Source organism: Pleurodeles waltl, chromosome 6, assembly GCF_031143425.1.
Source record: "Pleurodeles waltl isolate 20211129_DDA chromosome 6, aPleWal1.hap1.20221129, whole genome shotgun sequence".
NCBI lineage: Eukaryota > Metazoa > Chordata > Amphibia > Caudata > Salamandridae > Pleurodeles > Pleurodeles waltl.
The window spans coordinates 188,475,777-188,500,738 of record NC_090445.1 but is presented as its reverse complement, the minus strand read 5'-3'; the positions used below and the strand labels follow the sequence as shown (position 1 = coordinate 188,500,738).

General features: G+C 42.3%; 1 protein-coding gene across 1 annotated transcript; it reads left to right on the top strand.

Moving 5' to 3' along the window:
- Window positions 1-287: 287 nt before the first annotated feature.
- SOST (sclerostin) lies at window positions 288-21,144 on the top strand. Its single transcript, XM_069237778.1, has 2 exons — window positions 288-607; window positions 17,203-21,144. Exons 1-2 carry the CDS (start codon window positions 382-384, stop codon window positions 17,619-17,621), a joined length of 645 nt encoding a protein of 214 aa, XP_069093879.1. The 5' UTR covers window positions 288-381; the 3' UTR covers window positions 17,622-21,144.
- The last annotated feature ends 3,818 nt before the right edge of the window (window positions 21,145-24,962 follow it).

The window sequence follows — 24,962 nt, the reverse complement described above, 5'->3', positions numbered from 1 at the left end:
AGAAGCACAGACAGATCGGGAAAGTAATAACTTTCACCAAGTATACACCAGTCCGTCTTTAGGTATGGTTTGGGAGATTTATATAGCGCTCACCACAAACCTAATTGCCTCTTGGCGCAGCTGCCAGACTACAGTATGTTCGAAGCTTGTAACCAGAGGGGGGTAAACAGTGTGGTGGAGTCGTGTGGCCTGACACCCACCTCCTCCGGCAGCTGAATGAACTGGGATGAATGAGGCAGGTCCTTCCCGCCCTGCGTAGCCATTGGCTGCTACTGCCGCTAGGGGAATTTTAAAAGGGAGGCTCAGCAGGTCCTGGACCAGTTCTCGATAACTGGTCAGGAGAGCGCAGAGAAGGCTGACATCCCGAGATCCACCGCTACCATGCACGTCTCCCTGGTTGCGCTTTGTACACTGCTCCTCCAGGTCCGCGACCTGCACGGGTGGCCGGCCATCAAGAACGACGCCACGGAGTTCGTCCCGGAGCCGGAAGACAACGCCGCGCCTCCGCTGGACCCCGCGCAGCGCCGCGGCAGTAACCATGACAACAGCACGATGAACCAGGCCAGGTACGGGGGAAGATTTCTGCACCCAGCGCCAGAGCCCAAAGGTAAGTGTCAAAAATTCCAACTTCTATGAAAGGTAGCTCAGTAGGTTCAGTGCGCCTGGTGGAATATAACTCTGCAAGACTCAAGACCCATGTTCATTTTCTAGTGTGAAAGGGGGTTAAACTAGCCACTAGCGCATCTTTTGCAGAAGTAAATGTTCAACATGTAACCCAGGCATTCCAGTCCTAGTAATCTGAGATCTTGGTGGTTTAATACTTCTACTATGTGCATGCAACCTGTAGATCACAGATTGCGATCCAAGAATGATAGTTTCGTGCATTTATGCGTTTCCTACAAAGCAGTTTATAAAGCCTGCAAGTGAAAGGTCGCAGATAGCTCAGGAGGTTGTTGCAACGCCCCCAAAAAAATATCTGCGCAAACTACAAGCCATAGGTGCCAACCACACTAAGACAACACATCATCAAATGCTTTTGATAAATAACGTACTTGCGTCCATCCGTTCATCTTTTTGAAGTCGCTAAACAATGAGCCGAGTGGTAGAAAAACATGCTTATTACAAAGCCAGGTAACCATGTCCTCTGCCACGTTTGTTGACTGAATTTGTAAAGCGCCACCTACCAACTTGTGGCAGTTTCGGAGTGATGTATGGCAATGTATACAATCTGAAAAACAGTAAAGTAGAAAGCTTGAACCCAGATGACAGAAAAGTGATTGAAGTTAGCTATAGGTAAGTACAATTAATTATATTAAGATTTCAATTAAAAAGGACCGTATGACAGTTGCTACTGGCGCTATGTTACAGTGACACAAAGTAAGGAGAACAGGCATTGGGAGAGCCAATATGTCTGGCTTTGGCTTCCAGTCTGTTGGTTTTGCCAGTGCTTGTTTTGTTTTGTCATGGCTTTTGTAAACTGTGTTGTTGGAGCTGGTGGGCCTTCACCAACATAAAAAAGCTAAAAGGAAAAATATGTTTTCGTCGCAAAATGTGCCTATTGCCATATAAAGCAGCCTCTGGCATTAAAGGGACTACTTTGTGTATGAATGTTCTTCTTTTGAAAGAGTGAAATACCATCACTCATACAGAAGTTGCCCAGTGCATGGAGTGGGCTGGCCAATTGCTGTATGCAGAAGTGGACAGAAGGAACATGTGAGTGACACAGTAACAAACTAGTGTTTGAAATGGATAAATAAAAGTGCAGGCTTTCACTGGCCAAAGTACCTGTTTCCTACTCGGAAGTCACATTAAAGGCACTGCCACATTGCTGAGAAGTGCTGGTACTCTCCCTCAAAAATTAAAAAAGTGCAGGTATTCAGTACCGGAGAGTACCTGCCCATTAACAGCACTGTAACAAACTAATGGAAAAAGAGCGTTGACTGAACAGGTTTTGGCTAAGATCAGACCGAAATTATTTGCTTTTACCTTGGTAAAAATATTAACTGATTGCATCTATTCAGCAATGCTACTGTTGTAAACTTTTATTGTAAAACTGCCTTTCGCATTATTACAAATGTTGGTATTTCTAAACTACAGTTTCCAAAATCTAAAAGAAAATGAAACTGTCTACACCTGTGTTTACAATCATGAGGTTTATGTCCATGTTATTACAAGAAAGCTCCTGCTTTTCCCCACATCTAGTTGTCAATTTCTCCTCAATCGAATTTTCCTGTGCAATAAAAGGTGCGCACCTTTTATTTGGTACGAGGTCCAATTTTTATAAAAAATGAAGATTTGGGAAACCCGTGGTGACTTATCAGGAATGCATGATCACTTTGGGAGAACGTCTCTGAATACTTACTTGGGACAATGTTTTATACCTGTGTTCAACCTGCAGGAGATCAGGATTGACTTGTTCTTTTGCCCTCGCGAGCTCCATAAAGTAAGTACCACTGAAGTGGATTGTCACAATGCTTCCTACATACAGATTTATAAAATTGCAGAGAGCAGATTGCAAGCACCATGTTTAGAAAAACATATTACATAAACATACATGCTACTGTTACTACCTGCACGTAAAATACTTTTTATCAGATATATATGTATAGTACCTGGACTATTTCATATTTAAAGTGTTTAAAAGCTGTTTCACTTATTGACAGAACATCACCACACACACACATGTCTTCAAGTTTAACTGGGGCAGCAAGATGTGTGTTGTATATGAACAAAGGCTGACAGACAGGGTGTTAACCTACTTCCCGAGGAGGAAATCCCTTCCGTAAAGAGCTTTGGGCCATGGCATTAAGATAAAAATAGAGGCTAGGCGCCCTGCGGTAAACACCTCTTAGTACACGTTAGCCCTGGTCAAACATGCATTCAGCTTATTCTGTCCCCTCTGAGCAAAGCACCTCTGGTGAAAGACCTGCTGTGCATCACTCAGTGGTGTGGACCCGGAATTTGGGCTCATCGGCTTCATGTGATAGGGCGGTGGAGGGGTAGTTCTTTGACACAATCAAATAACTTGCTAACTAAAGTGTTAATGGGACCGACATATACAGTTAAATGCTGTAAATCACAGCCATGTGTCACCATGAACTCGTGTCTTCCCCGATTAGCATTCTTGAAGATGACACGACCTTGGGGTAAGATGTCTTATGTGAAACCATGAGAGCCAAGTTCTAATCACCTCTGGCTCACCTGACCAAGCTGTGTGACCCTCAGAAAATGACTTCGTATCTACGTGCTTCTGTTGCCTCGTGTGTCGAGCTCTGATCGCTTAGAAACAAGATAGCTGCGTATACAAAACACTATATGAACAAGTATTGGCAATGCCAATATATCTTGCTTATAATGAAAGGGTCTCTCTGGTCATTAAGTTTGAACACTCGATAAGTCATCATACATGCACTCTGTCACTCACCCTCGCACTCATTCATCTGTTTATTCACCCACAAACTCATTTTTGCATTCAGCCACTCACACAACCACCGTGAAACGCACATACACAAACTCAACAACATATACAACTTACATTAAATTAATAGAATAAAAGTATAAAAAAAAGAAAAAAAGCTGTCCTCTAAACATGGCAGGCTTATGCTTGCAATATCAAATGAACTTAAACATACCAGTGGGTGGCCATCTTGCAAATGTATTGTACAGAGTATATTATTTTTAAAAGGTCCAACATGACCTCCACGTTTAGCATCAACATGTTGGCCATCTTGGGATGATAAGCAATGATACACAATGGACATCATGACATGATGGTTACCTGCCTTTGAGGCAGTGGCTGCGCAAGATGCTGTGCACTGTGATCAAATGCTCTAGTATTCTGTAAACATAAAAATAAAAAGAGGAGAATGAAAAAAATGAAAGGAGGACTATGTAAAGAGAAAATGGAACACTAAAGGACTGCCCCAAAAATCCTGGCACTAAAAAGCAGTCATTTTCAGGCCGGTGTTCACAAATGATCAGACAGGGCCATAGAGCCATTGGATGGAGTGGGTTGATAGATGGAGGTGTCTGTGAAGGACAACTCATGGACAAGAAAAGGTCCAAAAACTTTTTTTCGAGCATGCGAGGATCCGCAGATCCACTGCAGCGCTCAGCGCAACACCCTGTGTGATTCGGGGTGCATCTGTGAATCCAGGCCCCAATTAAAAAACACATACACCCACTCACAGATCTACACACCTACTCACACACTAATTCCCACATGTACACACCCAAACAACCACTCCCCCACACACCCAACCACAGACCCACAAAATTACTCACACACCCACTCACAGACCCACACAACCACTCACACACCGACTCATACAATCACTTACACACCCACACAACTGCTCAAACAACCATACAGCCACTCATGCACCCACTCACAGAACAGACCCACAAAACTTCTCACACATCTACTCACAGACTCAGACAGCCACTCACACAGCCACTCACAAACTCGCACAAAGACTTACATACCCACACAGTCACTCTCAAACCCACTGATACACCCATACAGCCACTCACACACTGAATTACAGACCTGCAAAATGTCTCACACACCCATTCATAGACCCACCGACTCACACATACCCTCACAATCCCACTTACACACTCACATACCCACTTATACACCCACACAACCACTCACACACCCATACAGCCACTGCCACACCCACTCACAGACTCACAAAACCACTCACACAACCACTTACAGACCCACACAGCCACTCACACACACATTCACACACCCATACAGCCACTCCCATACCAACTTACACACCCACACAGCCTCTCACAGACCAAGTCACACACACATATAGCCACTCACACACCCACACAGCCACTCACACACCCACACGCTGGTAGTGAAACAGTTATAGAAAATGCAATAGAATAGGTTTGTATTGAGCAAAATGTATTTATAAACTTGTGAAAATGTATATAAGTAAATTAAACTTATGGGTCAAATTGTAGTACAATTTATATTAGAGAAAGAGATTGCATTTCACCAAAAACCAAAGGTTACAGGGATGTTATAATTAGGAAATTTCATTAAAAAATAAATTCTTAGAAATTCACTGAAAAAACAGAAAGGTTACAGGGACGTTATAGCTAGGTCCAGATTTTACACAAACAAAGCCATAGAAATTGGGCAGTTATATTTACCTGAGCTAACTATTACTTACGCCCTTTGTAATGTACTGCTTATGACCTCACATATTACATTACTCATGACATGGTCAGTGACATAACTGATTACATCTAAAATGACATCACTGAAGACAGCATCCAGCAAAGTAAACTTCAGTATACTTCATAAAATGCAGTTAAATTTTTTTTTTTAATAAGAAAAAGAGACAGGAAAGAGACATACAGCAGAGAGTTCAGTGTAACCTTATCAAGTACTACACACACTTATCACGCAGGGGAGAGTTCTCAGTAGATAGTCCTGTCTCTTCAAAACCACTATTCTAAACACTAATGACTGAAGTAAGACGTCAAAGTGTACAGGCTACTCTATCGCAAACCACAACAACACCTTTTGTCAACCAGGAAAAAGGTTTTAGTGCAGACGTCAGTTTACACAAACTACTACAGCACATGTCCAGTAGAGTGGTCTTCGCACACAGGCCACTGTGTCACAAACCACTAGTAAAATTATTCTTCATCCTAAAGAAAGGTATCAGCAGAGAGGTCAGTCAGTTGGAAAACACTACTACACTGAGCCATAATCCTAGAGAGAGAGGTCTTAGTGAACAGATGAATTTATTGAAAACTACTACTACACTAATTCATTATAAACGAGAGAGGAATAAGCAAAGTGGTCAGTATGTCATAAAAAACAACTATACTCAGTCATCACTGTGGAGTGAAGTCTCAATGAACATCTTAGACTGTCGCAAAGCACCACCATACACATACATCAGCAAGGAACATGTGTCATCGTAGAGGCTAGTTCACTCATACATAGTACACCCACTTTGAAAACGTGATTATAGTTCAAATGATATATGTTATAAATACTAACACCCATTAGTAGTACAGAAAGAAAAGTAAGTTAACGTATGTACTAGCTCAGTATATATCTTTCAGTGGCAGAAACTTTTATGAAACACTCACTGGGTGATGTCATCAATGATTTCATGAGTGATGTCATTTTAGATGTCACTGACCATGTCATCAGTGATGTAATATGTGAGGTCATAAAGCAGTGCATTGTGAAGGGCATAAGCTATAGTTAGCTCGGGTAACCATAGCTGCTGAATTTCTATGTTTTTTATGTGTGTATAATCTGAATCTAACTATAATGTCCCTGTAATCTTTGTTTTCCAGTGAATATGAATATATATACGTTTTTAAATACATGTATATATATATATATATATATATATACATGTATTTATATATATGTGCTTTTTGTGTATTTTGGAATAATGTATTTTCTTACACGATCCTGGCAGACAACTGAGCCTTTGTCAAAGGGGGTAATCAAAACCAAAACACCCCTAAGATTTCGTGTCACAAAATACATCTGCAGGCTTTGACACAATGCAACAGCAAACCACTCTTAAAAACCAATTAGCTTCAACATATGCTTTTATTAATACATACATCAGGCTTACTCCTTTTGTCCTAGTGTTTTATAATACACAGATCAGATCTACGAAATCTGGCAGAACCTTTCACAGTTAAACAATCTGGCCTGTAGCCTTTAGTACTGGTTCATCATCATAACCCACTCAGGTCTGCTGTATTGCTTGGAAACGTTCCCACAAGGCAACTGCAAGGCATACAGTAATAACATTATAAATTTGTAGAAAGATGCACCTCAAAGCAATGTAAACCCCCTCATAAGAAAGCCTGATAATGATCATCAACGTCCAAATGTTCTCTCCCCGTTGTTTTTTTGCCTATTATCATAATCTGTGAGATTCTGTGTAGCAGAATACCTGCCTACAGTCTTTAGCATTAGGTCATTCTCCCGTTTAAAAGCTTAATGCCTTTAACACATGCTTTTCACAAGTAAGTCTGGCCCACTGACATTGCCAAATTTCAGAATGAAAAGATCAAAACTATGGAATCTGACATAGCTTTTTCTAATGAATCACCAAAACCACCTTCTACTGGTTTGTACAGAGATCATCAAGCATGCAGTTGTAAAACTACAAGTATGTACGTAATTACAGTTGGCAAAAAAAACTACACCCCCCTAAAATGTAATAACTAGCATTACCATAGCAAACATTTTCTACCCTCAGGGCTTGTCAGAGGAGGTGACCAAAACCAAAACCTTTCTCTACTACGGTAATCTGTGAGATGCCATGTCACAAAATATGTCTTTGCAAGTTTTAATACACAATAATAACAACCCATTCGTAATTGCCTATTGACTTTAACTTAAGCTTTTCACCATAAATATATCAGGCCTACTGCCTTTATCACAATGTTTTTCATAGCAAGCCGATGCGGCCTATAGCCTTGATAATTATCTTGCCACTGCAAATAATACAGTTGTGCTGTATTGAGCATAAGCATTCTCACAAGAACAAAAGTGCATTACAAGCACTCATTTTAGAGAAACACATAACTCTCTGCCCATTCAAACGCTGTACTCAATGGAATCAACATGTAGGCAAAAGTAAAGTGAATCTCCCATTAGTACTTCTAAAAGCCTTCTTTCTGTTGACCACATAAGGTCTAAGACAACCTTACTGTCAAGCCAGATCTAATATCTAAGCACCTGTTTGGTGACCGGTAGACTGTGTAAACCTAGGAGTGTAGAACTGTCTGTCTTTTCTACTATTTCTCATTCCCATTCCATTGCATTTTTAAAAACGTTTTCTTCTGTTCTGCTGTTCTGCATCTATCCACTCTCTTCCACCCTTTCCCCACTTTCAATGTCTCTCTTATCTTTTGTATGTTCCACACTTTTTCCTCGATCTTTGTCTTTGTTTTTTTGTGCCCACCTCATATCATGTTTTTCATCTCTTTCACTCTGCCCCTCGGTCTCGCCCGCTTCCTAGTCCCTTCCCCTTGTTCCCCCCCAAACTCTCCCTTTTTGCCTCTGCCCTTTGCCCTTTTTCTGGGTCTCTTTCGGTTTCCGTCTCCCCTTTCTGTCCTCTTACTCCTCTCATCTCCCCCTATATTACATTCCAACCCCTCTCCTTCTGCAATGTTAGTGCATGCTAAGTCTTAAAATGTGGTTCACGTTCCAGGCCCATTCCATCTCTGGCCTTTTTGCTTAGTCTAACATCGAGTAGTCAATCAGCAATAAGTGCCTAATTTTAGTGTTGGTGTACTCATGCAGTGAACAGGGCATCTCTCTACCAGGACCTGGGCACAGTGGACTGCCTCTTTTCACCAGGACAATATAGCGATCAAATCAGCAGGATCTCTATTGCTAGTTGACCTGGGTAAGACGTGAATTCTGTGGCCAAATTTCTATCAGTTTAGTTACCTTTATGCTTATTTACATTGGCTTAAAGCACCCAGGTACAGTGAGAAGTAGATTGGCCTGCTGTGAAATTGGGAGACTATTAGACATCCCTAGCTCAACAGAGTATTCAGTGGGGATGGCTTATAGTCAACTGTACATCAAGCTAGATCAGTGTCCAGTTGCATTGCAGGCTCTGCCTGACTTGCGAGTGACTGTGTCCCAACCCTAGTGGAATTTCAGGCATTTCAGAGACTTTGGCCAGCGATTATATTTTCCTATTTCTATATATACTTATCTCCCTTGGGAGGAAGCAAAGGGAATCATATTAAGGCTTCAAAATACCTAAATAATAACAATACAATAGTATTAGAATTGAAGCACTTTTCAATGTAGCATTACAGGCTGCTGCTGAAGGCGATGGCAGCCATTAAAGGCCCTGTACTCGAGTAAAAGGCCTGAGCGACAGGCGAGAACCCATAACGTGGTAGAGGGCTTTTAAGGAGTGGCATAGCCTATGGCAGAAGGGCTAAGTACTGTCCGAACATGCTATCTGCTAAGGGTAGGATGTTCTAAATTAAAATGGAGAAACAGAAAGAGACACGTTGGGCCATTATTGGCCCTCTGCCGCGCCATTGTCTTCAGTGGAGCTCCTAGCATTCCACTGTTCTAATCTTGTTTGCAAATGTCGAATCAGCTCACAAATGTGGGCTATCACCCATTTGACCTTTGACCGGAGGGCGCCCTATCGCTTTCTAAGTTTGCTTGGGATAGTTGCCTATTCCTACATGGCCCTGCCTCTTATTTGAAGTAAAGTATTCTAAGCACAACTGTCCAACTTGAGTTTGGCAGGCGGACTTGTGGAGTGATAAGGGTGAATGCAAGGAAGTGTGAGTTAGGCCCACACCTGCCAGATGCGGGCCACTTGCTCTCTAAGCATCCCTCAGCACCGCATGACATCACTATCTTAAATGAATACACAGCCACACAATGTCAGATACACTGCATTCCAGGGGCTGAACACAAACACGATAACTGACTGCCTGCCACAACAAATGCTATCTGCAGCAGGAAAGAAGTCTTTGTGTGTTATCAGATTTCTATTTTGGAATACAGCTTTGAGGAGGAGTCGAACTCTTCAGCAGAGACTTCCAGGTTTGTTTTTCAGCCCTGCTACATTCAAACAACCCACAAGTCCCATAGGAGTGATTTTTTAACCCAGCACCATTGAGGCGCCTAATTCAACAACACCACTGTCAAGGAACAACCGGTCTCTGTTATAACCTCCAGGGTGAATTCACTATCATCTGCACCTATATGTGATGGGGTTTTAGGGTGTGTTTTGTATTGCCAAACCCCATTCTTTCATATAGTCATCACACAGCTCGCCTCTGAAACGTGCAGTGTTCTTCAGATCGAATATCGACAAAGCCAAATCTGCCTTCCCTTTTTCTGTTTCCGGTAAAACGAGTGCCATCGGCTATTATTTCAGCGCTTAGAAACAGACGTGCTATATAAAATATGAGCTACTTGATGGGCCTGAGATACAATGTAATGAACAGGTGACATTCAGCAGACGGTAGAGAATTTTCCACCAGACCTGCTTCTGCACTGCATAACCATTCCTTATTCCAGCGGGTGATGGTTCTGGCCACCCCTCATTTGTCTTGTCTTTTATCGTAACTAAAAAAAAACGTATTCAAGTGTGTTTTAGCTCCTAATTACCAACCGCTTTGCCAAGTGATCAGTCACTTCCATTCTCAGCTGAAACACCCCTGGCTCCTTATTCAAAGTGTTACATAAATTAGTAGTGCAATTATATTTCACTGAACATTCACTCGTACGTACACTACACACACCACATGCTCGCAAACACACATTGACAAGCATGTATGAAAGAATCACGAATGGTCAATCCATTACTACGTTATTGTTTTCAGCTAAAAGCATAACAATAGGCAACGCTGAATAAGAACAATATATAAAACATAAATATTACCAATAAAATCCTCTCTGTATAGGTACAGTCACACAAATAACAACATCGATAATTCGCCATCAACTCTAAAATTATTGCAATAAAATTGGCTGTACTAAAATATCCCTTAAAGCAATTGCCCTTCACCACAATTACATCACACGTTATTTAACGTGCACTGTATCTTGTGCCACTAACTAGAAACATTATTAATAATATATTTTGGTAGGGTCATGCAGACTACATAGCATGTTACACATAACAAACCTCACTGAGTAGGAAATCAACCACCACTATACCCATCAGCCACCCCACCAGCACCTCAGCTAACAAACCATGTACGCAACACTGAGAGAGGAAAAGGCAGCACAGCCACTGGCCACACAGTAAACCAACAAACCAAGTCAATGACACTAGAAGAGAAGACAAGACACCCATTGGTAACTCAATAAACTAACAAACAAAGTCCATGGCACAATAGGAGGAACAAACAGGACGTCCACTGGCGACTCAATAAACCAACAAACCAAGTCCATGACACTAGAGGAGAAGACGGGACAGTCACTGGTAACCCAGTAAACCAACACACCAAGTCCAAGGCACAATAGCAGGAGCAGACAGGACAGCCACTTGCAACTCAGTAAACCAATAAACCAGGTCCATGACACAATAGGAGGAGCAGACAGGACAACCACTAGCTACACAGTAAACCAACAAACTAAGTCCATGACACTAGGGGAGAAGAGAGGACAGCCACTGGCAACTCAGTAAACCAACAAACCAAGTCCATAACACTAGAAGAGAAGACAGAACAGCCCCTGGGAACACAGTAAACCAACAAACCAAGTCCATGACACTAGCGTAGAAGAGAGGACAGCCCCTGGCAACTCAGTAAACCAGCAAACCAAGTCTTTGACACTAGCGTAGAAGACCCAGTAAACCCACAAACCAAGTTAATGGCTCAATAAGAGGAGCAACACAAAAGGATGATGGACAGAGTGCTGAAACTTTTCAAACAATCCTCCCCCCAGACACAGATCTGGTTTAATCCATCGTTCCTCTGCTCACCATGCCGCCCCAGTTTAGGTCCAGCCGTATGCAAATCAGTCTTGACCCTGTTCCCCATGGGAACAATCGAGCACGAACTACAAGACCAAGTCCTTCCTGGACCGGAAACAAGCATCCTGGGACCCCTTTCAGGATATCCCCTTCATCAGCCAGGCTAGCTTGAATCCAGTGGCCCAGTGAGCACCGGACCCACATCTGGGCATACCTTTCCCACTTAGGGCAACTTTAGCATCACAAAAGGATGATGGACAGAGTGCTGAAGCTTTTCAAACACTCACCCCGAGTCACAGATCTGGGTTTAATCCATCATTTTTTTGCTCACCATGGCACCCCAGTTTGGACACAGCCATATTCAAATCAGTCTTGACCCTGTTCCCCATGGGAACAGCCCAGGCCGAACTGCCAGGCCAAGTCCTCCCTGGACCGTAAACAAGCATCCGGGACCAGTTTCACAGTATCACCCTTCATCAACCAGGCTAGCTTGAATCCAATGGGAGGATGAGACAGGACAGCATCTGCATACTCAAAAAACAATTAATCAGGTTCATGAGCTAAAGCAGGAGAAGACAGTACAGTCAACACAGTAAACCAACAAACCGTGTCCATGACACTGGAGTAGTACACAGGACAGCCACTGGCAACTCAATAAACCAATAAACAAAGTCCATGACACTAGAGGAGAAGACAATACAGTCACTGGCAACTCAGTAAACCAACAAACCAAGCCCATGGCACAATAGGAGAAGCAGATAGAGCAGCCACTGGCAACTCAGTAAACCAACAAACAAAGTCGACTGCACAATAGGAGGAGCAGACAGGACAGCCACTGGCAACTCATAAACCAATTAACCAAGTCCATGACACTAAAACAGGAGAAGACATCACAGCCACTGGCAACACAGTAAACCAACAAACCTTATCTATGATTCTAGAGGAGAAGACAGGACAGCTGTCCTGGCAACTCAATAAATCAGCAAACAAAGACCATGATGTCCTAGAAGGAGCAGACAGGCTAGCCACTGGTAGCTCAGTGATCCACAAACCATGTCTATGACGCTAGAGAAGGCAGCACAATCACTGGAAACTCTGTAAACCAACAAACAAACTCCATTACATCATCTGAGGAGCAGAAAGACACTCAACAGGTAGGGGGCAGCCAGCACTGATGCAACATGCTTCACCCATTCAGAGCAAGAAGCAAGGCCATGCAGGATTAACTAAGGTCCTTCCATTTTCTGTTGAGTAACTGAGTCTGATGCACATTGCCTACTGCCCAGCACTCACAGACTGTATTATGTTTAGTGGGCCGGGCCAACAAGGCAGGCTGACTGGCTCGGGAGAAAACATTTCCCTGCCCCTTAAGACAATTGTGTAGGTGTGTCAAGTTAAGGGTGTATAGTGACCTTTATTCAGACTGGATAAATCATGGTTTGGATTAGGCTAACTAAAATAGAGTCGCGCTCCATCTCAGCCTATGGTTTATCCTGACTTTTTGTGTTTTTTGGCTTAAACAATATGCTGCAGTTTGTCTGAACCCATACCTACAGGGTTGAAACTAGGGGTGCCATATTGTGTATTTGTTTTGTGCAAATGTCGTGAAATTCAATGAAAAGTTAATTAAATTACACTTTCAGAGATAAATTTGGTTTCCTGATATCTCCTGTGACATTTTTTGGATGAGTGTGCACCTCTTGTGGGAAAAAAAGTATTGCTAGACATCTGTAGGAGAGTGGTTCAAGCAGGAAATTCCTGTCAGCGATACATTTTCTGCGTGAAGTGGTATCTTGTGAGACTTTTTTTTATGGAAGATGCACACCTGCTTAAAAATAGTTACACTTAATTGCGTAATGAGAAATGTTGGGTAAAGTTAAATTTGAGATTTTCCTGAATTTCAGTTGTATAGTTAAACTGATGCCTATTCCTAGTTGAAGCTAGTCACAGACTGACCAAATAGGGTGCCCTCGACATTAGCCCTAAACCCCAGATGTTTCCCAACTGTTTCAAACAAACTACATCTCAGCATTGATGTTTCCACGAAGATCAGCCTATGAACAGAAAGGCTTTGTAATTTGACTGAAAACATTACCCAATTTCTGCTCTTTTCCTTGCCTTTGGCTACAGAGCTCGATCAAAGCCTAGGCGAGGCGTCAGAGGCCCCGGATGATGTGCTTGGCGCGAGGAGCGGGCCGGGATCATACCGGATTACATGTGGTTGTCTTGCCTTAGGTTGAGGCTTTATAGATTTGTCGAGGCTGACTGCGTGGAGGAGACGGTAGCAATTTCTCTCTGAAGCACAGAACAGTTTCAGAAACCGCTGCTGCTGCCTCCAGAACAGCATTGAAAAAACAAGATCAAAGAACTGGCTTGTGTCACAAGATGTGTTTACTCTGTCAGCTCTGCCCCAAATGACTGTTCACTCACATGAAAAATAAATCAGGATTTCCTAGAAGGTAACAAAAAGCTATGCAGTTACACTTTCACTGACGCCCTCCCAAAGCCTCCCTTAATACACAAGGCCTTTAATTTGAAAGCTGTGTGTGTGGTGTCTCTTGCTGCTAGTGAAGATATGCATTGGGAAGTTGAGGGAATGTTTTGTATGTCTGGTGTTAGCCAAGACCTTTTAAATTTTGGTAAAATTCTATATACAACATCCTTACAGAGGCTTTATGCCAGCCCATTTTACCTATGGGTCTATTGTTGTGCAACGCATATTTTACTCCTGTCCTCTACAGCATGGGACAATGGGACAGCTTACTGCAGCCATTGGTATTGTTCTCTTTCACAAGGGACATATCCACCCATAAAGTAGCCCCCTTCAGTGCCAGAGATACCATGGCAATGTAAGCTCTTGGAGAGCAAAAAAGATGTTTTGTTTTCTTTTAGTAAAAAAAAGTGTTTATATATTGTTATGGGCCCGGAAATTTAAAAAAAAACAACAACAAAACAAGCATTGCTAAAGCCAAAAGGATGGCAGCCACACCAGACCTGTTGACATTGCCACTGCTTGTCTGTATTGTTTTTCAGAGACTTTCATGTCTTGCTGTGTCTTTCTTTCTCACATTGCTTAACAGGGAGATTTTATTCGCCAGGTATGTGGCTCTGTTGTTTACAGATTGTATTATGTATGTGGAGCGCAAGGCCTATATTTGCCACCACCCATTAACCACATCCTGTGCAGTTTTGAAAATATATGTTTGTAAACTGAGAGTAAACGTTTTTACAGACACACACTTCTAAACAGAAGAGGAATCCCAGTCTCAGATGCCACTTTGACATGCACTGCAAAGGCTGAGAACGTCCTCCACCTTGTCCTAAGGGCCCTATAAAAGTGAAGGATAAAGTGTGTGTTCCCAGGGGTGGCGACTCTGAACACGTTTTATGGTCGAAATTAATACTGTGGTTAACAATAGCTATATTAATTGTTTGCAAAGACAGCAGGTCCCACAGATTTGAAGAGAAAATTTGTGTGCCTTTGAAAAATTGCAATCAATGGCTTCCAGTGCAGGCTGCAGTACCTTAGACATCTACTGAGAATCTTTGAGTCAGACACTTTCTTTGACGTAGCAGGCTGCAGTACATCAAGGTGTAACTAGCAGCCCGGGAAGCTAGACACAGATGCTTGCTGTAGCAGACTCAAGTACATTAAGAAGTAAGTAGAGGTCCCTTAAGTCAGACATAAATGCTTGCTGTAGCAAGCTGCAATACCTTAAGCAGCAACCAGAGGGCCCTTGAGTCAGACAGACGTGCTTGCTATAGCAGGCTGCAGTACCTTAAACTGTTAGCTTGCTGTAGCAGGCTCAGTACCTTAAGCTGTGTGCTTACAGTAGTAGGCTGCAGTTAGGCTGCAGTACCTTAAGTTGTAACTAGAGGTCCCTTGACTCAGACACAATTATTTACTGCAGCATGCTGCCGTACCTTAAGCTGCGACTAAAGGTCCTGTCGACCAGACACGTATGTCTGCTGTAGCAGACTGCAGTACCGTAAGCAGTGGCTAGAGGTCCCTTGAGTCAGACACAAATGCTTCAGTACCTTAAGCCGTTAGCTTGCTGTAGCAGGTTTCAGTACCTTAAGCCTTTAGCATGCTGTAGTGGGCTGCAGTACCTTAAGGCATTAGCTTGCTATAGTGGGCTGCAGTACGTTAAGGCGTTAGCTTGCTATAATGGGCTGCAGTATCTTAAGCCTTTAGCTTGCTGCAGCAGGCTGCAGTACCTTAAGTTGTTAGCTTGCTGTAGCGGGCTGCAGTACCTTAAGTTGTTAGTTTCCTGTAGCATGCTGCAGTACCTTTAATTGTAAGTAGCGGCCCCCTGAATCAGACACCAGTCCTTGCTGTAGCAGCAAGCAGTATCTTAAACTGCAACCAAAGTTCCCTTGAGTCTGAAAATGCTTCCTGTAGCACTACCTTCCGCTGTAACTAGGGGTTCCATAGGCTTTCACCACTGTCTCCTCAATCTCAGAATATCTGAGTCTTATCAACTCACCAGACAACATTGAATGTATTCTTTAACTGAAAGTTGAAAGGAGCAGTGGCAAAAAATGTCCACTGCACTTTTATTTTCAGCAAAGCAGATCACAGAGATTCAACACATACATTTCCACATTCCATTATTCAAAGCTAATGATGTTTTTTTCTTTTACACATCCCAAATAAATATTGCATGGCAGGCTTATGATGTTGGTAGCCATTTTTGAGGCTCTGAGTGCATCTTCTGGTAGGTACTTCAAGAAGTCACCCCATCCTTACAGACGGTCCAAATCATTTGTGTTTAGAAAATAGATTTGTGATTTCTATGGGGCATCTATTTACCTATTTTCTTTAGATCTATAGTGATGCTGGGGAATGGGAAGGAGGTAGGTGAGGGGTATGCACACTGATGATTAGGAACACATGGGGAAGAGGTGAGGATGAGTGGAGTTGACAGGTTGACAGGGAATGAGTAGGTAGTAGGTGGGGATGATGATTGCAGTGATAGAACCGGAATGATGGACAAGGCTGGAGAGCAGGCAACATGGGAGTGAGGACCACTTCAACACGGCTATCTCACAAAAACCTAATGAGAAGAACAATGGACACCAATGTAACCTTCCACCAAATGTCATGGCCTTCAAGGACAGTCTATCCAACCAATGGCAACACTTGAAAACTACATGAGAGCCAAAACAAGGAGCTGACTCAAAGTCATCTCTCTCTGTATTCTTCATATGTGTACTGTTACGTAGCCCATTGGTAACATGAAGGCTCCCTGATGGCTAAAGTTGTCTGTAGCGACACCTAAAGAGTGCTAATTTATTTTAGTGCAAGATACATACGACAGTTCCAGGGAATATCCCATGAGACTAGTAGGAGGCATCTATTCACTTAATTTTGGGTTTCAACTTTTCTTGTAGAGGCCATGCAATCAATTGCTAACTACTTCTTGAAAGCAACAGTAATCACTGGCAACAGCTCTGTGAACCATCTTTTTTCCATTTTAAGGTCTACCGTGACGAATACATGAGTGTACGGAGAAAAATCATATGATCTAATACAAGTTTGACTTTAAAAGGAAGGTACTAAGGAGACATAATATTACCTCTTGCAGTTTTGATACATAGTAATTCTATGTTCTGGTTAATAATAGGAACTGTAGTACCATGATGTAGTGGATAATTTTGGAGAAAGACAAACATGTATTGGAACTTTATATTAAAAATAATGTATTATTTTTATTTTCAGATGCATCGGATTTCAGTTGCAGGGAGCTCCGTTCTACTCGTTACATCACAGATGGGCCATGCCGCAGCATTAAGCCTGTGAAGGAACTGGTGTGCTCAGGTCAATGCATGCCATCGCACCTCCTCCCAAACTCCATTGGTAGGGGGAAGTGGTGGCGCCAGAACGCCATGGATTACCGTTGTGTCCCCGCCCACACCCGGGCCCAACGCATCCAGCTAGCATGCCCGGACAACGTGGGACGAACATACAAAATCCGAGCTGTGACATCATGCCGCTGCAAACGCTACACGCGCTACCACAACCAGTCTGAGCTGAAAGACTTTGGGAAGGAGCTGGATAGGTCTTTAAAAATCAAAAAATCCCGCCTTCCCCGAGTCCGGAGCAAAGGCAACCATCACGAGTTAGAGAACGCATACTAGAAATGCAAGCGAAGCGTTCCGGTCCTAATTGCTCGCTTTTTGCAGATTGGCTTTTGAACTCAAAGACTACAATATGCACACTTAGACAAGCCAAAGAGAGAGAGACTCTACAGCAGGGCAAGGCTTCGTCGGATGCACTGGGTGGATGGCTCCATGAACTAAACCCTCTAGATGGTGGCGTATGTGGCCTGAGAAGGGTGGAATGTACTTTGCATAATGCTTCAGAAGGAAGGAATGAAAAACACCAAACTCGGCAACAGCATTGCAATATTTTAGTCCATGACTGTAGTAGGTGTGATGCTGCCCGACTACATTTTATAGAACATCCATGACATAAAATGAATTTAAATTGCAATCCTTAACATCATCGGTGGTTTCCCTCAAATTTGTTTTTCTATATCTGGTCCTCTTGGGCAAACGCTGAAAAACCTCTGTTTTAAGATATAATCCCACCAAAGTAGTATTTTCAAATTTTGGTTGTATTAAAATGTGTTAACAAGAGACATGGATATTGGAAAGCTACTGATGACTTTCTTAGCCACTCTTTGTTCCTATTACTTGTTCCATTTTGATTCATCTACTCACAGAACGGCACTATGCATGAGTACGCCTGTGTTTGAAATTTCATATATGGCAGCACATTTGATTTTTAAAATATGTCAAACATTAATAAGGCAATCCTCAGGTTTACTGTAAAAGAACCGAGGGAGAAAGTGAACTCTGTCCTTACAACCCATGCCATGACTTTGGAGAGGCCATTAAATACAAGTGCTCTGTGCTGGAAGAACACCTAAGTAGAAAATCTACTGAACTATCCCTAACTGTTTATTTCAGGCTAAAGGAATCCGCCACAAACAACTGGCAAGTGAATGGATACATTTTCCTTATGAATTCATTGTAATTCTGTAAATGGGCATGCCATGCCGCAAGACACCCGCAAGTTCCCTCTGGCTGGCGATCCAGGCTTATGAAGCAGCAGGTGTTGCCCTCTTGCAGAAGATAACAATGGCCACTAATTACTGTACAGTATTCTGTCCAGGCCATCAGAAATGAATACGAAGTGAGAGAAAAGAATGTTTGTAGCCAGCACATTGATTTCTGATGACCCTCCTCACCACTTGTTGATAGGGGTCGATTCACAAAGGCATTTTGGTTTCTGTAAACTAGTATTCCTGTAGTATGCTTTTATGTTCTGTTAGAGTTCTATGTGAACTGGCCCCAAACATCTTTAATGGGAATATTCATATATAAGAAGTACAAATAGAAAGGACTGTGCACTCTGCACTTTTACTAGTAGGGAGTTGGACATTTCAGGGCTGAGTCACAAGAGTACTCCTGTAGTACTACTTCTGTTACTCATAAATACTATTGTGAATTGGCCCTACTTTGTAAATTGAAGGAAAAACATGGTTGCCACTTAAATGATGAAAGCAGTGAATGTTAGCAAAGACACAGAATGACTGTGAAAAAAAACCAGTGGACCCTTCCTCGCACCAGTGTTTCTGAAATGACAGGGTGAATGTACTGGGTGATGATGTGCCAGTGTTAGCAATGTGATTACAATTGTGAAAACACCGAATCTGTCAGAATTTAAGAGAATTAATTCTCCCTCTCCAAATGCCCAAAGGAGAAATAGATTGGCTCACTATGAAGAAGGATGGCCGTGATCAAAACATTACTGAACCACAAAAGTAAAGTAGTACATTTTATAGACTATTTTGCAGCAATAAAAATGCCCCAGCTTTTCATACTGTCCAAATTTCTGGAGGCAAATAGGATCACCCACATTTGAAAAAAACACATTCTGCACAATTAGGGCCGTATTTATACTTTTTGGCGCACAACTGCGCCAACGCAGTTGTGCGTCAAAAAATTTAACGCCGGCTAACGCCATTCCAAAGCGCCATGCGGGCACCTTATTTATAGAATGACGTTAGCCGGCGGAGCTGACTGGCGTGCGTAAGAAAAAATGACCCACACCAGGCAGCGCCGGCGTAGGGGAAAATGGAGCTTGGGCGTCAAAGAATGGGGCAAGTCGGTCTGAGGCAAAAAATCTGCCTCAACCCGATTTGCGCCATTTCTTTTGACTCCCACCCTCCATTGACATGACTCCTGTCTTAGCAAAGACAGGAGTCATGCCCCCTTGCCCAATGGCCATGCCCAGGGCCTGGGCATGGTCATTGGGCATAGTGGCATGTAGGGGGGCACAAATCAGCCCCCCCATGCCACAAAAAAAAAAAAAATACTTACCTGAACTTACCTTAAGTTCCCTGGGATGGGTCCCTCCATCCTTGGGCGTCCTCCTGGGGTGGGCAAGGGTGGTAGGGGGTGTCCCTGGGGGCATGGGAGGGCACCTCTGGGCTCCTTCCGAGCCCACAGGTCCCTTAACGCCTGCCATGACCAGGCGCTAAAAAATGACGCAAAAGCGGCTGGACGTAATTTTTTTTGACACGCCCACTCCCGGGCGTCATTTTTGCCCGGGAGTATAAATACGGCGCACATGCCTCGGAGTCATTTTTTAGACGGGAATGCCTACCTTGCATATCATTAATGCAAGGAAGGTGTCCACGCTAAAAAATGACGCAAACTCCAAGATCTTTGGCGCTAGACGGGTCTCACGCCAAAGTATAAATATGGAGTTAGTTTTGCGTCGGATTTGCGTAAAAAAAAACGACGCAAATCCGGCGCAAACAGAGTATAAATATGCCCCATAGTCCCCTAAGAATTCGTGTAGGTTACCACAAAGCAGCACGTTCTCCTGCCAATATATTTGGAATTTATGAACGCACTTTATTTTCTGGCTAAACAAACATGAACACCGACAGGTGCACCTTTACAATCTAACATGTTTATCGCCATTGTGTGCTTCATCGTTGCATTTTATTGATTTTCCATTATACATTTAATCATATACAACAACTAAAACAGTCACGTGGCTGTACTGGCAATGCTCATTTACATATAATGCTGGATGTGTTCCCACACTAAGCCCACTTTCAAATATGTGAAGACAGATTTATAATCGGATCTATCATTAGAACAGAATTGCCACTTTTCAGTTTTCGTTAACAGTAAAGTTAAGTTTTTGGTAACTAATTTTTTCAAATTTCTTTCTTGTTCAAATCCTTTCGTTAACCTTTGTAAACTATGCTTTACAGTAAGGATGTGTACCATGTATGTGTGTTGTATTAAAGTACAGGGTATGAGTCGGCTATATCAGCTTGGCTTTTGATAGCAATCATGTCAGTTTCAGTATGTATACATGCAATACCTTTGCATAAGATGTGACCACGCCTGCTTTTTCCGGAAGAGATTTTATATTGTCCAGTGTACAGAAGTGAAAGTTAGCATTATCAAAGAGTGGACTACCTATTTATTTTCTCAAGTAAATTATTTATGCAAATTTGTTTTCTTGTAGACTATTAGAACTAATATTGCCTTTAAAAAGTATTGGTTAATTATTGCATTTTTTGTAACTGTGTCATGAAATAAGTAGTGAAAAATAAATCTTCATTTAAAAAGAGTTTGTTTATTGTTAATTTATAGATTGTAAAGCTGTGGTTACGATTGCACGGTATAAGTCACAGTCATACATACAGCCATAAATACATAAATACCAACAAATTGTACCCAGGGTAAAATAGAAACCTCACACTTTCACAATTTATTGTTTGGTCAACCTTGGCATTTCCATGAAAGATATACAATAAGCTAGTGTATGAAATGTGTATTTAGGCTTTGACTCAAATTTGGAAATGTTGGCAGCATTTTGACTTCAATTACAATTAAATGTTCTGAAAGTAGAGTGCAGTTGACATACATCGAATGTCCTCTAATTTGGATCCAACCCAAAAGTCTCTGGTACATAGTCCCACTTGCGAGGCCACTCTCCAACTGCCCTCTTTGGATTTAATTTTTGCCAATGGGCCACATTCAGTAAAGAAACTGGTCCTAGTTTTTTTATCTAAATAAAAAAGCAAACAAGATCAAAAGAGGCACTATTATGGAATCTGTGTGTTTTTTTTAGATTCCTTAAAAACATAATTTAGGATGACTAAAAAGAGGGACATTCAAAACTAACTGAACAACGTTCTTCACCTAGTAATGCAAATAGAAACACCAAAAGGACAAAACTATCCCGAGGATTTGTCTAGGCCTTTAACATATTAACCCCGTTTAAAGGAAATAGGGAAAAGTACGATTGTCAATTTAATTGTCAGGACCTTGATTGTACGGGTAGAATTGTGTGGCCAATCAAAAGAAAGTTAGACGACTAGACTAATATTCCAAAGGACAACATATTTTGGAGGGAAGAAAATTCGAGATCTCATTAACCTGTGTAATAATACATGTTCACATATTGTTTTGCCAGAACGACTGACTGTTCCATAAAACATACTCAGTTACAAAACGGACCATTTAGTACTACCACAGCATATACTGGAATTAGCTCGATATTTTTTTCCAGGCACCAACCTGGTAGTCTTGAATTCTATCTGAGGAGGGAAGTAGATTCGGAAAAACTACAGAGGAAAGAGGGTGAACAGAACTCTTCAGGCCATTACTTGGGAAGCCTTCTAGAGGATGAGACTGTATTTCCCATTGTGGGGGCTCAGGAATTATCGAGAGAAGTAAAATTAAAACAACTATTTGTAGTTCCTGAGGAGTCATCATGACACACTTGCATTCTTCAAAAGAGGATGATAATAACTAAAGAAGCTCTTTAATAACAAGCCTGTTATAAGTATCTAGAGATCACGACAGATGGAGAAAAATGGTAAAGATGACACTGCACTTAGTACTGTAAAAACTAGAGTTACTGGATCCGGCCTTCAATTGCAGTAAACGAAAACTCACATATTGTTCTGGAATATACAAACATCTAGTGAACAAAAATAATGGAGGTAACAAATACTATAGTGTAGGAAGTTTCTGGGTTAGTAATCAGTCTCCAGAAATATAATCTGCTTAAAATTAATGTCTGTGGTCTGGCCCAAGGCTTGGATCCTAGTGACTTTGTCAATTCATATCCCACTTTGTGCATTGCATAGTGCTGTATCGAGCTGTAGATCAACCCTAGTACCATAGCCATGACAGAAAGGAGAGAATGCTTACGGAAGAAGTAAAATTTATATCACGAAAGTCTGATAACTACTTACTTCCAGAAAATATGTAATCACACATCTCTCTAAAAACCCTCACAGTTCCATAGAAACCACCCTTGTGTGTCCAGCAGTTTTCTTCATAACACTGTTTCCTTTACTTTGGAATCCTGTGACTGTAGAAGTGCAAATATCGGCTACATAAGGACCCAGAATGCTCAATGTTAAAAGTAAAGAAGTTTAGATTAGTGGCAGTGGAGGCCTAAAGACAACACAGTGCCATTGATGTGGTCTCCTCCTAAGAAGCTGAACAGCATCTCAGTTGCCCTGTTCTGAAACTATGAGTATAAAAAAGTTTTACTCAAATTCCAAACTACAGTCATGCCACTATACAATGTAGACTATAATCCATATTGCCTTAGGCGGATAGAGAACAAGGATTCTGGACAGACCATTAACTAGTTACAAGTCTTCCATACCCGAGAAACATAGTCAATGAAGGAGATAAAAATCTGGTATTGTGCCAACTTGACTAAGGTGGGTATGGGCCAAGCAAACCAGGCAGACGGAATATGTGTAGAGATAGTGGGAACAAATGACAGTCTTCACAGTAGGCTCCATCAAGGCCAGTCAGTTAGAGAGCATAGACAATTGTACATCTTCAAGGCTTCATTTTATCAAGACCTGACTCTACCTCTGTGCACTCATCTCCCCCACTCCACATTGAGGGCCCCATGGAGACTAGTATAATATGAATACTTTCAAGCTTGCGAACGCTCATCCCAAGTTATTTTGAATAAAGTATACTTACCAAACGTTTGTAAAGCCAGTAAAGAATTGGGGACACATAATTAATAATTAATTGCTCTTCTTTGATGCCCTCATCCTGATCAAGCCTGATGTCTGCTTGCTACCGGCAACCCCTTAAGAATGTGCTCCAATTAATTGGCTATCCATTCCCTCTAATTTATATTTGACCAGGTGATCTATGAATTTGAACTTGTAACAGACCATGAAACAAAATAACCATTAAAACTGTTTTTATTGTCTTGAAATAATTATATCCAACACCTAGAGGTCCACCAAATCAGGGTATTTTCTCAGTGCATCAAAGGCCCCCTGTCTTTGATAACAATCAGGGCTTTATTCAAATCCTATATGCGTGAAAGTTTGAATTCTGTCATATCACCTAATGATTCACTTTAGTTATGCTTCTTATTGAATCCTGTTACTCCCAAGATTCACCACAAAATGTTCTGCATGAACGTATTGAGGCTTTCAAAAAATATTATAGGCATTCAGTATTATGACGCCTTCCTCAAAATGTTAACTGGAGTATAATTATGGTACTGAAGACCGAAGGCCTGGACACGGCCAAAAGGAACTTTCACGCAGGAATGGAAGTCGTTGCCGCCTGGATGAGAGAAAGCTCACTCAAGCTCAACTCCGACAAGAAGGAGCTCATCATCTTCAGAAACACCACCTCAGCTTGGGACGACTCGTGGTGGCCCACATCGCTCAGCGCCCTCCCTGCGCTGATCGAGCACACCCGCAACTTAGAAATCATCCTCGACTCCTCCTATCCATGACTCGCCAGGTAAACTCTGTCACCTTCTCCTGCTGGCACACACTCCGCAATCTCAGGAAGATCTTCAGATAGATCCCAGCAAACTGTCGCAGGACAGTCACCCACGCCTTAGGCATGAGCAAGCTCGACTGCGGCAACACCCTCTACACCGGCATCTCAACTAGGAACACCAAAAAACTTCAACTCATCCAAAACGCCACCGCCAGACTCATTCTGGACCTCCCTCGTCGAGAACACATCTCTCAACACCAGAGGACCCTTCACTGGCTACCGGTCTAGAAGCGAATCACCTTCAAGCTTCTCACCCACACCTACAAGGCCATACACAACGCAGGACCAGTCTACCTGACCCACCGCGTATCCTTCCACAGCCCCACCAGATCCCTTAGCTCCGCCCAGATTGCCCTGGCCACCGGACTTTGTATCTGCAAAACCATCGTCAGTGGACGATCTTTTACCTACACTGCAGTGAAGAGCTGGAACAACCTTGCCCTGCATCTTGAGACCCTCACAGGTGAGTAGCCGGGCTTTAAAAATACTGATTGATTGATTGATCAAAGGTTGAAATGGGCAGGACAAGGGGGAATAATTCTCCCAAACTTTGTCAATTTGATCAAAACAGTCCCCATACTGTTCCTTAACAGTTGAATT